Source organism: Mus musculus, chromosome 15, assembly GCF_000001635.26.
Source record: "Mus musculus strain C57BL/6J chromosome 15, GRCm38.p6 C57BL/6J".
NCBI lineage: Eukaryota > Metazoa > Chordata > Mammalia > Rodentia > Muridae > Mus > Mus musculus.
In genome coordinates, this window is record NC_000081.6 from 40,133,055 (window position 1) to 40,150,327 (window position 17,273).

Sequence of the window (17,273 nt, forward strand, 5' to 3'; positions counted from 1 at the left end):
GGTAGGACTATTCTTTGAGCTTGTGGTTCTCTGCTGCATGAAAAAAGCTGATATATATATATATATGTATATATATATACATATATATATACACACACACATATGTATATATGGATATATATGTATGTATATATGTGTATGTGTATACATATGTAAATGTAAAAGCATGCAGACTAGATAGGCCATATGTGTGTGTATGTGTATATGTGTATATGCATATAAAATATATATATAGCACACACATATGCTTATATGTAGGTAACAACAATTAATGGAAAAAGAGAAGCCATGAGTTTGAAAGAGAGCTAGGAAAGGTATATGGGAAGTGTTGGAGGGAAGAAAGGGAGAAATAATATAATTATAACCTCAAAAAATGGCAGAGAAAAAAGTTTTATCCTTAAAAAAACATGTGTAGGAGCAAACCAGAGAGCAAGCCAAGACACAGCCTTACACTGTGGCTTCTACTTCAGTTCCTGCTTGACTGCACTGATTTCCCTTAATGGTGCGCCGAGACCCAGAAGTGCAAGCTGAATAAATCCCTTTTCTCACCTAATTGCTTTGTGTCATTATGTCTATCCCAGCAACAGAAACCCAGGTAGAACAATTGTTGAACAGAAACATCTCCAGAAGATTGCTTTCAGTTCTGGCCCTGCGGCTTGTGATTTCAGACTAAATAACCCGTTTTCCTAAGTACTTTAAAATGCAACTTGTTAAACCCTCTGCAGTCTTTGCGTGGCTCTGTTTGATGAAGCCTCTAGTGCATGAAGGGCTCACGCGTAGTCATTGCTGAGGGGTCTCACGAGGGCTAGGCACATGCATCTCGTGTCCTAAAACAGTCGAGAGAGAATGAGACAGACGTGAAAATACACACACAAAAGGACTGGTCAAAATTCACAATTACTGGCAAGACATTAACAGTAAGGTATGAGATGTGGAGCCTTTAGCTAGAGCTTGATAGCAATCCTGGGTGCCAGGGTGGGGCAGAACAGAGAGTCTTTGAAATAGTATACCCACCAGGCAGGAAGAGAGTGAGGCACAAAGCTGCTTCAGCTTCCCAGGGAAACCCAGGTGGCTGTAGGTAAGAGTTCAAAACAACTGCCACTGATCTGGAGCTGAATTACCGTATATAGTGAGCAGCGATTCATAGGTCAGCATCCTGGGCTTCATCTCGAGCATTAACACATTCACCTTCCGTGCCATACAGTACTTTATTGCTTCCTGGGGTTAAATGAAAAAAAAAAAAAAAACTATCTCCCAGAGTCTCAGGTATTTGGACAGTTGGTGGCGCTGTCGGTGGCTCTTCATGTGGTGAAGCCTTGCCTTGCTGGAGGAAGTAAGTCATGGGGAGATAAATGGCTTTGGGAGTAAAAGACCTTCTTCGGTTTTCAGTCAGGACTTTGTGCTCCCAGCTCTGCACCTGAGCTCTCAGCTTCCTGAGAACACAGCACTGCCAACCTGTCATTTGCTGCTGTGTTCTCTGCCACAATGGACTCTTACCCTTGAGGAAACTGAACTGTGAGTGTAAACAGACTCTTTTTGTAGGTCAAGGAGGAAGCCCTGAGTGTATGTGTATTATGACATGGGCACGACTGTGTCTAGAACGGCCAAGGCCTTAGACCCACAAAACAATTGGCAAAACCGCCATGTGGTTGGGGCTTAAGAGAAATGCAAAGCTTTGCTTGGGAGTCTGAGTCTTTCTGGAGGCTTGATTAACTTGTGCAAAGACTAGCACCTCTGACTTCCTTCTCGAAAGTGTTTACAGCCTAGGACTGGTCTCCCTACAGAGACTAGCTACAGAACACCCAGCCCCACTGTACTTGTTATGTTAGAATGGCAGTTTGTCCAGACAGATCACACTAGGCCAGCACAGTTCCACAGGACTCTAGAGGTTTATTGTGTGTGTGTGTGCGGGGGTGGGGGGTGGAGGATGGTGGCAAAGGGGGACAACGATGATGAAGAAGGAAAGAGAGTGAAGGTTAGGAGGGGCCTGCCTTTTATTTGGGCTGTGATGTAACCACGCACAGGTAAATGTGGGCAGGTGGGCCAGGTGGATGCTGGGCATGTATGGTGATTGCCATGGCAACAGATGTACTGGTCCCTGTCGCCTATGTTGCTGGATTCAGAGGTGACCTTCTACTGTAAATCCAGTTTCTGATGCCAAAATACCTCCCTTCGCTTATCATAAAGAGAAGAAAAAAAGAGAGGAGGGAGAAGCCTATGGTAAAAGGGGAATAGGGGCAACAGATCTCTTAAATTCCTTCCCGCTGTCTAGGGGTGTCGACAATTTTGGGTTATAGTTGACTTTCATCATTGGGGTCCACTTGGTAGATGTTAGCATCAGGCTCCTCTGTGGACAGGAGCTGGTAATCCTGTAACAGGAACTGATTAATACTTTGGTTAGACATTTTTTGTTTTTGTCATTGAAGGAATGTAGAAACAAGATTAATGAGGCAGGGAGCAAATAATAACACCAGGAGGTTGACTAGGAAAGGCGTTATGAAAGGGACTATCTACTTCCATATAGGGTTTTCAAAAATCCCAGAACTAGAGGTCTCACGTATGTCTGATTGCAGCTCCTGAATTTTATTTCTCACTATCCCAGTTGGTTAACGTAGAAACAGCATTCTTCTTGAAGAAATAGGCAAAGACCACCTTCTTTGGCTGTCAAAACATCTAGCCCCACTGCTGCAAAAGTGTTGATCTGTTTCTGCCTGGTAATCATGGTTTCAGACAGTTTTTGAAAACTTGTGCTAAGCTTGGAAGTAAACTTATCATATTGGGTCATAGAAGTCGTTATCCCTGCAACTCCAGTTCCAGCACCTATGGCTATTCCCGTAGCAACCAAGAGTGGCACGACCTGAACTGCCGTCTTATGTTGGGCAGCTATCATATCCACAACTGGAATTGGCAGGGGCTCAGTTCCCTGGATTACTCCCAGTTCAGGGAAAAGGAGTACCAACGTGCAGAGTCCTGACCAGCTGGTGGGTAGGCAGTGATATACCTGAGTGCCACAGAGAATTGACTGTGTTTTAGACAGCAGGGCATTGTGGCAGAGATGATATATTGAGGGTTAGGGTTCTATTGCAGTCTAGGAAACTTAGTGTTCCTACAGAATGAGTCCTGGAAGTCTTAAAACAGTTTGCCATGTCAAAAAAGAGAGATAGAGGTAAGGTATGGAGTCATGGCAACACTGGAGTCAGGGCAGCTGACAAAGGATGAGGTGAGGTTACTTGGCAGTATCACTGGAGATGCTGTAAGTGACAATGGTGAATTAGTTCCAGGGGGTACGTATAGCCAGCAATCTTTAAAGTGTCCAGGCCGGGTGACATTAAGGAGTTGGTAGGTGGAGGTCAAGGTCTGAAGCAAAAGGCAAAGTGACAAATTAGTGGCATTTATGAGGGGGGATGTCAAGGAGGGAAGGACCTCGGAGGAGTGTTTGATTACTTCATATACTTTTCCAATATCTAGAGGTTCGGCAATTGAGACATATTTCCTCTGCCTGCAGATAGTACTTACTGGGGACACAGCTTGGTTTTTATGGTAGAGCTTACCAACAACTCCTGTCTCCCACCTGGGATTCCATGGGTCTTATATGTAGAAAAAAAGTGTCTTGTGGTATTGATAGAAGAAATGATTGGTCTGTGATCCTTGCATATGTATCCGACAAGACCAACGTGGGCAACCCCCATATTCGTCTGGCCATTTTCTGCAATAATTTTTTGTCTGGTCAAAGAGAAAGCAAGTATAGAGATCATAATAATTAGATGAGATAAGCGATACAGGGATGACAGCAATTTAGATTGGTTCCTGGCATATGGAGCAGTTTCTTAACCCTATTTGGAAAGACTGTTTGTTATCTGTGGGGGTTTCTAAATGTCAAATTTCCAGATGTAAGGGCTGCCCTGGTGGAAACGAACAGCAGGGGAAGGATGAGAAACCCTTGTCTAATCCTGTGGGGTCGAGTGCAGCTGCTGGAATGGAGTCTCATTTTCTGGGATTGGGGACAAGGTGGGTGGTCTCAGTGTCTTCTGGAGCATAACAGAGCACAGTCCTGTTATGGTTGGCATGTAGGAAAAATTTTTAGATGGAGGGATGAAAGGTTTGAAGTGAGACAGGTAGAACCAATAAGAGAGTTCCTTTAGTTTAGTAGCTGTAGGGGTTACAAGATCTAGGACTGAGAAATGGGGAGTCCCTGAGGGGATAGCGGGAAGAAGTGTGTAAGGGTTAGCCACAACAGGATGGAGAGGTACTACTGCAGATTTAATGTGCCTGGGGTCTTGAACCAAGCAATAGGTTCCATTAGGTTTCTTAACTGCTAGTATAGAGGTATTAAAGGGAGAAGAGATAGGATGAAGAAGTGTTTTCCTTAAGAGGTCAGAAATGATAGGTTTATGTCCCCTGAGGCTCTGGAGAGAGAGAGAAGAGAGAGAAAGAGGGAGTGAGAAGAGAGAGAGAGGAGAGAGAGAGAGAGAGAGAGAGAGAGAGAGAGAGAGAGAGAGAGAGAGAGAGAATGGTGAATTAGTTCCAGGGGGTACGTATAGCCAGCAATCTTTAAAGTGTCCAGGCCGGGTGACATTCAGGAGTTGGTAGGTGGAGGTCAAGGTCTGAAGCAAAAGGCAAAGTGACAAGTTAGTGCCATTTATGAGGGGGGATGTCAAGGAGGGAAGGACCTCGGAGGAGTGAGAGAGAGAGAGAGAGAGAGAGAGAGAGAGAGAGAGAGAGAAAGTATTGAGCTTGGGTGATGTACCTGGTAGAGTCCAGTAATTGGATGACAGCAGGAGAATGATGCTTAGCAACGGAAGGGTTCTGGACATCCAAGACTTGGGGATCTACCTGAGAAGCTGGTAAAGGAAACAACATGTTAGTAGGTTGACTGGCTAAAAGAGGGAGCAGAGGGGCTGGTGGCCAGGAAACAGAGGCTCCCAACTTAGCTAGAAGATCCCTTCCCAATAAGGGTGCAGGACATGTCAGCACTACCAAAAAGGGATGGGTGAGAGGTACACCCCTAAAATGCAACTAAGTGGTGGGGTCTGGTGAGGAAGGTAAGGTTGTCCTTCTACTCCGACAATAGAAAATGAGAAGGGAAAGTGGGTCCCCAAAACTCTGTCAGGACCAAGTAAAATGGCCCCAGTGTCCAAGAAGAAGGAGATGGGCCACCCACATGCCTGGGGCTCCCTGCTAGTGATGGCAGTGGTCAGGTCATGGGAGCTCAGGCCTCTTCAGTCATCCATAGACAAGCCTGGAGGGTTACCTGGGAGTAATGTCCCTCTGTTCTGCATAGCATGAGGGCAATTGACAGCCCAATGTCCCTCCTGATGGCACCTAGGACATGGCCCCTTTGGCTTTTGGAAGTTAGGGTAGGCTTTTGCCCAATGACCTTGTTGACTACACTTGTAGCAGGATTCTTGTGGTCTCTGAGTTTTAGAAGACCAGGAGTCTGGGGCAGTGGCTGGGGCTGGTCACACAGCCATTGCCGGCATATGGTATTTTTGTCTGTGAACCTTTTCATCTCTCTCATGGTACACTTTGAAGGCCAGCACCAAAACTTCTGCCTATGGAGTTAGGAGCCCCTTCTTCAACCGCCTAAGTTTAGATTTTATGTCGGGGTAGCTCTGGGAAAAAAAGTAGGTCATCAGAAGTTGCTTACCTTCTGGGTTTTCAGGGTCTAGATTACTATATTGTAATAAGGTGTTCTAAAAACTGAGATGGGTTTTCTTGTTTGTCCTGGATGACCTCTTGGAGTTTTTCAAAATTTACTGGTTTTAAGGCAGCCCTATAGAGACTGGTCAGGAGGCAGGTTATGAATCTATCTCTGGCTAAAATACCACCTGGAGAATTATAATTCCATCGAGGATCTTGGTCAGGTAGTGCCTCAGATCCGACTGGATATGTTTGATGAGTCTCGCCTGCATGTATTCTCGCCTGCTCCCAAACTCACCTGCGTTCGTCGGGAAGTAAATTATTAGTGAGGGTTGTATATACATCATGAAAAGTCAAGCTATAAGATTGAGTAATGTACTGAAACTCTTTAATAAAGGTGGAGGAGTTAGAGGTATAGGAACCCAGACTGCTCTTTATTTGAGAAAGTTCACTTAGTGAGAAAGGAACGTGTACTCTAACAAGGCCATTACCCTAGCAACTTCCATTAAAGGAAGGACGGATGCCTTTGGTGTCCCAGGGGGAGAAGGACTTGTGTGTTTGACTGTGGTGGGAGGGGTGAAGGGCGGTGCCAATGCAGGGCAATTGGAGTGACCTCAGCTGGCCACGGGGGTGGGGGGGTGCAGGGCTCTGGAGAGGTCAAGCAAAGAGGCGCTGGGGTAGCCTGATGAGAAAAAGAAAGTGAGGCAGTGTTTGGGTTTATGAAGGCAGAGAAATAGGTCTGTGGTGGAAAGGGGGAGGTTCGTTAGCTGGATTGAGGGTTGTAGCAGTATCTGGTGGAGATTTCATGGCTAGGAGAAGTTGGGTTGGGGAACAAGAAGAACACAGAGAGGGGTTGGAGCAAAGATAGGTAAACACTTGGGCATAGGGGACCTGTTTCCATTTACCAGACCATTGGTAGTACGTATGAAGATGCCGTAATAATTGGATCTACTGTGCCATTAAGTGCCCATTTAGAGCCGTTGTCTAATGGGTACTGAATCCAGACCTTCCTGCAGAGGTGTACTAGTTTTGATATCCTCATGTTGGACATTAACTTTAGAGATTTGAGATTTTCCAGGAGACATCCCAGTGGGGATCCTGGAGGCACGGTTGAAGATGATGAGGATCCTATTGGGTGAATTATTTGTATCAGCATCCAGAGAAAGTCCAACAACGCATATAAGCCAGGCTAGATGTCCAGGTCTTCACGTGGACCATCTAGAAGCTACCGTGAGTCCCTGACTCATCAGAAAACACTTCTACCCAAGCTTAGGGTTTTCTGAATGGCTGCAAGAATATGTGTGGGAGGGGGTGGCAGGGGTCAGAAACTCAATCTCAAGAAGGAAATCACCCAAGGGTTGATGTTCTATTTTGTACATCATCTAGGAGGTTGGTCATAGAGACCGTGGGCATGAAATGCTAACCCCTTAGCCCATAGAGGTTGGCCAGGCCTTTTCTGGGAAATCAGGGCCCTTCCTGCTGACTGGAGGCAAAACCTTATCAATATGCCGATGCTTGTGCGAGAATTTCAGCAGTCTGGTTGCAGGAAAAATGGAACTGTGTGGTTGGTCGGCTCATCAGAATGAGGTTCAGCCCATGGGGCTGAAGCTAGCCCACATGGTAGACTGCGGAGGTGGCAGCAACTCATGTGGTAGAAATCTGTGTCCACAGCTTCGGGTGGCAGTAGTCTGTAGCTGTGGTGGCAGAAGTCCACATGGCGGTGTCACTGGCTGTGGTGGCACACGGCTGTGGGGGTGGGGGTGGGGCGACTGTGTCTGTGGTTGAAATCAGCGAGGTGCAGTGGTGGTGGCAGGCAGCGATGGCAGCAGTCAGTTGGTGGTCGGTCAGTCACGGTTACCATGTTTGCAGCTGGAGGTTGTCACCCAGTCTCCACAGCACTCCTGGGTCTAGCGATCCCTTGGTCTCAGCACTAATGTTGTGTTAGAATGGTGGCTTGTCCAGACAGATCACACCAGACCAGCACAGTTCCACGAGAGGTTTATTGGGGGAGGGGAAGGACAAAAGGGGGTGAGGAAGATGAAGAGGAAAAGAAAGCGAAGGTCAGGAAGGGTCTGCCTTTTGTTTGGGCTGTGACATAACCACGCACAGGTAAAGGTGGACAGGTGGGCAGGTGGGTCAGGTGGATGCTGGGAATGTATAGCGATTGTCATGGCAACAGGTGAGCTGATCCCTGTTCCCTATGGATGACATCACTGTTATCGCTGGATTCGGAGGTGACCTTCAATTGTAAAGCCAGTTCCTGATGCCAACAATACTTAATAAACTTGAGGATGATATGGATTGCGCTGGTAGCTTTAGAGAACTCAATCTGATCCCAGCTGTCTCTGTGTGGTCCCTGTCTGTGTGTTTGTCTCTTCTTCATTCCCTCACCTCCCCTAGCCAGGCTCTGGGAGTCAGCAGGTGCAGGTCTCTGTACTTCTAGAAGCAGCTTTGGTCATAGTGTTAGATCATACCAAGAGAAAATCAACTAATACACTCTCTGTTAATAAAAACCAAACCAAACCAAAACAAACCAAAACAAACCAAAACAAACCAAAACAAAAACACATGAATACAAGGGGCTTACATCTTGGTGAGTACAAAGCCCTATAACATGACCTTAGGAGATGAGAGTGGAGAGAGCTATTACTGTAGCTGTGAGGCAAACATTGGCGTGTTCAAGGCTATGTCCTGCCAGAAGGAAGGAGGGATAGGTGTTTGTCCATAGAACCTGTATATAACATACTCATGTAGGAATGCATGTGAAGAGGAGGAAACATTTCTGGGCACGCTCACTATGAAGTCATACATCACATGTTCATAAGAGAAAGGTGGAAGGCACACATCAGAACCTGAGGGTAACCCTTGCTACAAGAAGCCTTGCTGAATGTTTAGGGGTTCCCAGGAATGCTACCTCACACTGTAGATAGTATACCATAGCTAAGCTATGTACCCAATGGCAGCATCACGAAGCCTGTTCAGAAATAGACACATGTTCCCATGGATGTAACTATACATACTCCATGTGTCAAGGGGCTGCACACTATCTTAAGCTTTTCCTCTGTTATTCTAAACCTAGGAGACTTGAAGTTCTTAGAATTTGGAATAAAATTTTCACTATTCCTATTTCTAGACTATATTGACTAAATTTACTGTGAAAATTGCGTGTTGAGTAGTTTGCAGAATCTGGTGTTGTGGTAAAAGTGAAATAGAGCAACTGTATTGAATATTAACATTCATGGGGCTGTCTTCCGATCATGTCTGCCCCAACTAACCCAAGCGTGAGCCTGGCTCTTTTTCTTTCCCAGGCCCTCCTTCCAGTCACTTTGAGTCAAGCTTTTCTAATTAGCTTCCTTCTTCCTCTGTACCCTGTGTCTTCTGTCTGCCAGTACTTTCCAGCCCAGGCTCTCGTTTGTCTAACTGAATCTACATCACCTGATGGGAAACGAGGCTTCCAGGAAAGTGCAACAGCTGCAGTAAACTATAAAGATAAATGTATCAGAGAAATGGGGGAGTTACTTTCCGGTTGTTTGGACCTCCCAAATTATACTCTCCAGAATTTACAGAGAAAGCCAGACAGGTAAGGTTTCCTAACCTGTGAAAAGCACCTTCAGAAACAGAATTCTGGATCAAGGTCACCTGGCTTTATGGACAGTTGATCTAGGAAGGTGAGCAAGGCAGGCGGTCCAACAGTCAACTGGAAGACTGTTCTGAGGATGGTCGTCAGACAGCGGGTGGCATGAAGCCACTGAGTCAGAACCCCTCCCCTGCCATACATCCTGCCAACTGTATAACTCCCATTTGGTGGAGGTTGGTTGTTCCTCCAATCAGTTCTCTCGCCCATGGGCTGTCCTGTGGGATCCCTTCCTAAGCACCATGCATCTTAGCCCCTTCAGAAGTGGGAAGGTGGGAGGTTCTTAACCTAGCAGTAGAGTGGTGATGTGGAAGAACAACTCTGGATGCCTGAACTTTGTATTTCTCTCCCTTGGGAACAGTTCAACAATAAGTCATTGTCAGAACATCAAGAATGGCCTGGGAAATGTGAAATGCATCCCCTTTCTTCTCATCAGGGTTTGGAAAGCCTGGAGAGACATGGAAGTGAGAGACTTCCCTTAAGCAGCAGTGCAGTCGTATAAAATATAGTGAAGGAAGAAGAGAGGTAGATGGGGGGTAGTGAAAGGCCACTGAGCAGCTGGGTTTGTTCAGCCCACTACAATGGCAAACATTTGTTAATAAGGACATCTCAAACTAAAAGGAGAGACACCCTGGAGTTTATTATAGGAGTAGGGTTGGCGGTGAGCACAGTTTTGTTAGTTATGAGGAATATGCAGGGTGGTCCTTTGAAGTCTGCCCTTTCTTGGGACACAAAAGGGTTAGGAAGGGCTTCACTTAACTATAGCTGCTTTCCAAGAACTCTGGGTCTGATAAAGTGCCACCATGTCACACAGAAGCTATAAAGAAGAACTGTGCATGCCCCCTTCCCACCTCTGCTGTTAAAATTCTCTTTTGACACAGCTGGTGTCAAATATGAAAATCTGAGGTTCTGATTCACACACAGATGGGAGGCCGGGACTTCACTTTCACGTTTGAAAGGAACAAGACTAATTTTAACAGTGATATTACCAGGCAAACCCTGATGATGGTGCTCACCTGTACAGCCTCTATCATAGAGGGGAGAAAGGTGCATTTTCTTACACACCTGGGCCTGCTTCCGTAAGTGTCCCATAATATGACTGCGGATCCCCCTGGAGTCACTTCTAAGTGGGGCTTTCTCATTCTGTTGTGATCTTGTCAAGGTGGTCTGTCTTGTACCCTGCAGATATGGCTAAATCCATTCTGTGCCTGTACTATTTCTTCTGTCAGTAGCACCTGCCCGTTCTCTAAGTTGTGACAACTGAGCATTGCCAAGTGCTTCCTGGAAGCCATGACTGTCTCCGGTTGATTTTAGAGCTGACGTTTTCATGTTTTATGTTTTCAATAAAGACACACACACACACACACACACACACACACAAACAAATTCCCTCTCTTACACACACAAACTCTCTCACATACACACACAAAATCTCTTTCTCACACATACAAACTCTCATATACACATACATACACACATAAACTCTCACACATACACATGCCAACTCTCTCTCTCTCTCTCTCTCTCTCTCTCTCACACACACACACACACACACACACACACACACACACATACACACACACTAGAAATTGAGTAGGTATGATTGACAGACAGAGGTTAAAAGCATGAAGCAGCTTAAGAGGTCAGAGGTCAGTAACAGGGACAGGAAAGCAGTGTGTGACTCCTGTCTAGGGTCATATATCAGTAAGCATAAAGCTGAAAGACTTGTGCCAGTTGGGAAAAACACAGAGGACCAGGAGAGTAAAAGTTCACTCAAAGAACATGGGCTACAATAGCTGAGTTCTCACTGTTATTTATATATTTATTACATATTGAGAAATTTGTCTTGTTATTTCAGCTTATATTAATGTTGTGTGGCAAAAAGAATATTTAATTTTCAAAGGATAGATGTTCAGCCACTGTCTTTTTTGGGGGATAGTCTAAATAAGAGATGTTAATTGCTTGGTGTAGGGATTCGAATTGTGCCATCTGGTGGTACACACTGCAAACTGCAGGTAAAAAGACAAAGGTCTCTGGAGATATTCAGAACAGCATGAATGTGGCAGGGTGCTATGGGTGAGGGCTCAGAGGGAGATTCTTCTCATGTGTCCTCATGGTGCTCTTCCTGCCTCAGGTCTCTGGTGAGCAGAGGCTACGAGGATGTTTGCGTTTGCAACGCTGTCATTCTTCCGGATGTACTACATTGAATGCACAGTGTGGTGGTTTAGTGTTCATTGTCAACTCGATCAGATTACGATGTGTCTAGGGGATTAGTGATGCACACTGCTGGTTGTGTCTGTGAGGTCATTTTGAGAGATGATTACATAGTGAAGGCTTTAATGTAATGGGTGCTTTAGTCTACTGATGAATTAAAGACGGATCTAGACTATTAGGACTGGGTAAGTAGAGGCTGAACACTAGTTTGAGGAAATAGATCAGAGGGGTTTCTTCTTTGGAGCAATATCTTGCCTTTGTCCCCCCCCCCAATAGTGTCTTCACTGCCTCCTGACTGCTAGAATGTCTACCCTGTGTGCTTACCATGAAGTAAAGAAACCCCTCTCCATTATACATTATTCCTGTCACCATGATGTTCTGCCCAAGGATATGAGACCAAGCAACACAGACAGGATCCTCTCATATGGTGAGTAGAGATACACACATATAATCTGAGAGTCAAAGAATTTAAAACATGGTGACTCATGTTGTAGAGGTCAGTAGAAGAATCAGAATATGTGAATAGTTTCTGTCCTTGGGTCTTCACAGACCCTTGTTTGCAAGCCTACATTTCAACATGGTCTGCAACACTGACCACTGGGTTTGTGATGTAGACTTGTTCCTGAGTGTGCACTATTGTTTTGTGGTCCTTACACTGTGAGCTATAGCCATTTTCTACCAGGGCCAGCTAGATCGAGGAAACTCACAAATGCTGGTTTACAAGTTGCATTTATGCAAACTAAAGTCAAATTCACTGGTAGAAAGTAGACAACTAAACGTTATATCTTAGTCCCACCTGAGTTATGCCTCTACTGTCTATCATGTGTGGTTGGGTGCTATAAGAGCATAGCTTGATAATATAATACTTAGATTTGAAAGTCTCACAGCATATTCAAGGATGGAGAAAACAAATCCTCCTATATATCTGTATATAATATTATTTTTGAATAAATATAATGTGTGAATGATAAATTGGTATTTCCCTGTTTCAGGATATTTTATCTTACTCTGAACCCCAAGATTGTGTAATTTTCTGGAAAACATGTTTTTAGTTGTGGTGTTGCTCTGTCTTCGCACACATCTTTAATCTAAGAGATTTTTGCTTGAATGTTGTAAACAGGATCAAATAAAGTCAACCATACGTCAAGAGGCAGAACAAGCAACCAGTTGACAGGAAGTGAACATAGGAAAAAAAACACAGCGAGTAAGAGGGAATCAGGAGTCTGGATGGAGAGACACACAGGAAGTACAAGGGAGGGATATTCAATTTGAAGGAGTTTTCTTGGAGATGGTGGGAGAGTGGTGCATTTCTTCTGGCTCATCCAATGAGGAGGAAGGTCAGCTGGGTGCTTTCTCTGCCTCTTTGAGCTAGCAGGCTTCACCCCAGCATCTTGGTTGGTAAAAATCGAATGATTGAAATTTTGTTAAAAGCCATTTCTCCCCACCCATTCCTTCACAAATGTCTGCTAACACAATGGTATGGGGCTGTGTTAGGTTTCTGGAAAGGCCGAAACACAAGGAAAGTGGAGTCCCTGGTTTAGAACTTAGTCAGGTGGAAGCGAAGTGTGGGAATCAGAAGACACTTTCTTCCTATTAAAGCAGGGATCATTTTCTTTCCTTTCTGATTCTCATAAGGCAAGCAGTGTCTGTCACATGTCCCCACTGCCATTCTGTTCTGCCTCAACCCTTGGAACCAGCACAGGATTATGGTCTGGAAAAAACGAGCTAACACACCGCTCCCAAGGCTGCTTCTTAGGTATTTTGTCGTAGACCGAAAGGTCTGACTGACATAGAAACTTGAGTTGGTTTGTTTTTTTCTTCTGTCACAAAACCTGACTATGCATTTCTTAACTCACCAGAACTGGTTTGTGGGAGCAAATTGAAAAAGTTGGGAGAAGCAAGCTAGAAGAAGAGAAAGGTGCTGTAAATTTGCCTTAATGAACAATTACATTTGGATCTTAGAATGCCAATAGAAATGTGACCACGAAACGCTGTGCCTATGAGGTTTCCATTGGAAGCACACACTTAACAGGGAATGCATATTACATGTCAAATTACATGTTCTATTCTTCCAAAGATCTTATAAACATTTTCTTTTCTTTCTCTCTTTTTTTTTTCTGAGATTTTTATAGAGCTGAATTTAAACATTTTGGAACATTTTATCTGGCAGAGAGGTTTCTAGGCAGTTCAGCATTCCGGGTACTTCTGGCTGCTTTCCTATTTTTTTCCTGGTTTATAATGAGATGTGGAAACTCACAACACAGAGCAGAAGGATCTAACCAACATTCATTTAGGAGTAGCAAGGAACCTGTTTGAAGAATGTCATGGCATTTAAAGAGATTAGAGCCACTGTAAAAGAAGCCATATTCTCTGCACCAGGACAGTAGGAAAGGTGGCTGTGGCAGCTCAGAACCAGAAACACTATACCCATGTCAGCCTGAGGAGGATAAAGAGGCAAATCACTTACAAGAGTCTCCCTTGAGAAGAAGATGCCTATAAATTAACCCTGCCTACATGGGGTTAATTAGAAGTTGTGCTACCAGGGAACCAGGAAATTCTTAGTCGTATTAGTGAAAGAATTTAAGAACAAATTCAAAAAAGAAGTTTAAGGACTATTTTACTAGCTAAAAGAAAAGTCCCAGGACAGGAAAGCTGTAAATCTGGGCAGCTGTCTGGAGAAGGAAGACGGAGAACAGAAGAGAAGGAGCCATGTTACTTAGATGAAGCCAGCTAGAGATCAGCCATATTCCAGGGAGGGGGATTGAAAAGAAGAGTGAAAAGGCACAGAGTACCAGAGCGAGCACTCTTAGGCTCTGGCTAGCACCTGAAAGAACAAGACAAGAAAGAAGAAAATGGAAAATTCCACTTTTCTGAGTCAAGACTCAGAGAGATCGGCACATCTAGAGATTCCTGGGAAAGAAAAATATATTATCTCACTAATAGGATAATTTTATGCCTCTTATCTCTTCAGTACAATTTAAAGTGGATCTTGATTTCCTGAGGGATAGTCCCTTAGCCAGGAAATAGACCTGCCTAAATAGAATGTTTTGACTCTACCCAGGCCAGAGATTCTATTCTTTTGACTGGAGGGACATTTTCCCTTAACGGGGCTTTAATGCTTCTACAACAGTTGCTTCCCCAAGGATTTGTTCCATTCCTATCAGCCAAACATTCAGGGACTAGTGTAGCTGCGATCCAAAGGGGATGAGTTCCCCTCACATGGGCACCAGGCCTTGGCAATGTCCCTGTGATAGAGATTTTTCAGGCATGTAGAATGTAGGGGCTATGGGGTTATAGAGGCCCTGCCACACAGGCTTCAAAAGCCTAGGAAACCAGGTCATGTATAACAAGGCCCAGAAATCCCACCCTCCAAACTCAGGAAGTTCTGGAACGAGTAGTATGTCCAGTGTGAGAGTGAGTTTGAATATTTAGTGTGGACTCCTAGAAGGTTTAGAGATGCCAGGAATAAGAAACATCTTCACTGCTAACCTTGCCTAGGTTTTTGAGTTCTATCTTAAACATGAACCATTTCCCCTTTCTCTTTTTCTGTCTCCTCTTTGGATATTGGCCCAAAGCACTGCCCTGACCCTGGCCATTCTCACTGTCTCTGAAGACCACCTCCAATCTATGCAGCTTTTTGCCTCTCTACTGAACAGACCAACTTTCTTAGATGCTAATTCAGAAAGCATGATTTTCCTCTTCTTCTTCCTTCTGGAGCTGCCTAGATTTATACATTGCCTGTCCCAGGACTTCTTTAGCAAATTTGAGTAAAATGGTCCTCCTGCTTGCTCCTGAAACTGTTTTTTAAAGTTATTTTATGAATTGGACAAAGTTTCTACCAAAGGGAAGCCTGGTTTGCTAGTAACCCTGATTCCTCCCAGTTGGAGTAGACTTGTTTATGTCATGCCACTTGCAAGCTTGGATGTTATTTATTTATTTACTTATTTTTTTTGCTGTTCTAGAACTGTTAAGACGATGGAGACTCCTGGAGATGGACTCAATGCATTTGCTTCACGAGGAGTCTTTGGGATGTTATGGGATATTATGGTTGACCAGGGCATGTTCCCACAGACTCAGGTATTGGTGCTTTAGCTGGCAGCTTCAGGGGTTTTTCAGAAGTGATTGGATCCTAAGAAGTCTGATGTAACCAATGAGTTAATCAGCCAATGGCCTTGTTGGGAGATGGTGAGAAGTAGGACACGCATCACAGTAAGAAGAAGTAAGCCGATGGAGTGTACACTTGGGGGCTGCATGTGCCCAGGGCTCTTCCTGAATTCCCACTTTGTGTCTTGTCTGCTGTAAAGTGAGTGGACTCTGCTATACACTCCACCAGCAAGATGCTCTGCCTGACCATGGGTCCAGAATCAATAGAACTATGGAATGAAACCTCTGTAATTGAGAGTACAACTCACTCTTCCTCTTCCAAAAGGAAATAAAAGAAGTTCAGACATTGGTTAAGAATGGACCTGCGGTGACTTTGCAAGTGCCTAACTACATTCTTCAGTTATACGTCTACATGGATGCGAATGGATGTTCTTCTAAATGTTATACTAAGTGTTGCCACACTTTTGGTAACTCTTTGTAGGGGGCGGAAGGCAGAATAGACAAGTGGTCTTGTCCTTTAAAGGGAAGATTTAGCCATGCTCCCAGTTAACAAGTACATACTTTTGGGAACCCCAGAATATGGGGTTGGGGAGGGAAAAATAGAGAGAGAGGAGTGAGGAGATGAGGAGAGGAACTTCAGGAGGGGAGGGAAGAGAGAATGAACTCTGGGAAAGAACATCGAATTCTCACAAGTGCAGAAATGTGTCCTGTAAATGATCAAAGCTCTGTCTGTGTGCACCTAACTCACACGTATGCCTTGTCAGTCCTTTGAACTAGAGGTACCAGAGTGTTGTTTTCTTTTTTCAGAGTAGGATATTTCAGGACAGTTTCCCAAGTAACAGTTCTAAGACAGTGCACTAGGCAGAGAGCCATATGTTACAAATGTGTTTTACAATTGTCCATCAATCTAAGAATGTATCCTTCCTCTTTCTGTATTCTACCAACTCCAACATTTCCTTCCATTTCTTTTATTTTTGCTAGATTATTTTCTTTTAATTGGTGTATGTCTTAGAGAGGTTTCAATTGCCGTGAAGAGACACCATGACCTCAGCAGCTCTTATAGAAGAAAACATTTAATTGGGGCTGGATTGCAGTTCAAAGGTTTAGTCCGTTATCATCATGACAGGAAGCAAGATGGTATGCAGGGAGACATGGTGCTGGATAGCTGAGAGTTCTACATTTGGATCTGTAGGAAGCAGGAAAAGAGAGTTCTACACTGGGCATGGCTTGAGTATCTGAGACACCAAAGCCCTAGCACCTACTCCAGCAAGGCCACACCTCCTAATAGTGGCACTTCCATGGAGGCCATTTTATTCAACCCACCACATTGTAAATTTATTGTACATAAAGATAAGTTCTGTAACAACAGCTTCTTTCAGTGTATCATGTTCTTTGGTATATTTGCCCCTCCCTTTTCTTCCCTTTCCTGCTAGTTTCTTTCCTTCTTCCAGGCTCCCCTCTGTTTTCCTGTCATATGTACGAATGGTTTTACATACATATCTACCATATGGGAAACACATAGGAGAGAACATGAGTCTTGAGTCTGGCTCACTTTGCACTCTGACCTTGCTTTCTTCCCACTTCTGAGATATCATTTTCAGAAGCACCTTTCTTTTTCTTTTTCTCTTCCTCTTTCTTTTTCTTTTTCTTTCTCTTTTTTCTTTTTTCTTTTTCTTTTTCT

General features: G+C 44.3%; 1 protein-coding gene across 1 annotated transcript; it reads left to right on the forward strand.

The window, feature by feature from the left end:
- Nucleotides 1-1,310: 1,310 nt before the first annotated feature.
- 9330182O14Rik (RIKEN cDNA 9330182O14 gene) lies at nt 1,311-16,956 on the forward strand. The gene is made up of 4 exons (NM_001256056.1): nt 1,311-1,515; nt 9,030-9,220; nt 11,765-11,915; nt 15,451-16,956. The coding sequence occupies exons 2-4, from the start codon at nt 9,134-9,136 to the stop codon at nt 15,633-15,635; spliced, it is 423 nt and encodes a 140-aa protein (NP_001242985.1). The 5' UTR covers nt 1,311-1,515; nt 9,030-9,133; the 3' UTR covers nt 15,636-16,956.
- Nucleotides 16,957-17,273: the final 317 nt, after the last annotated feature.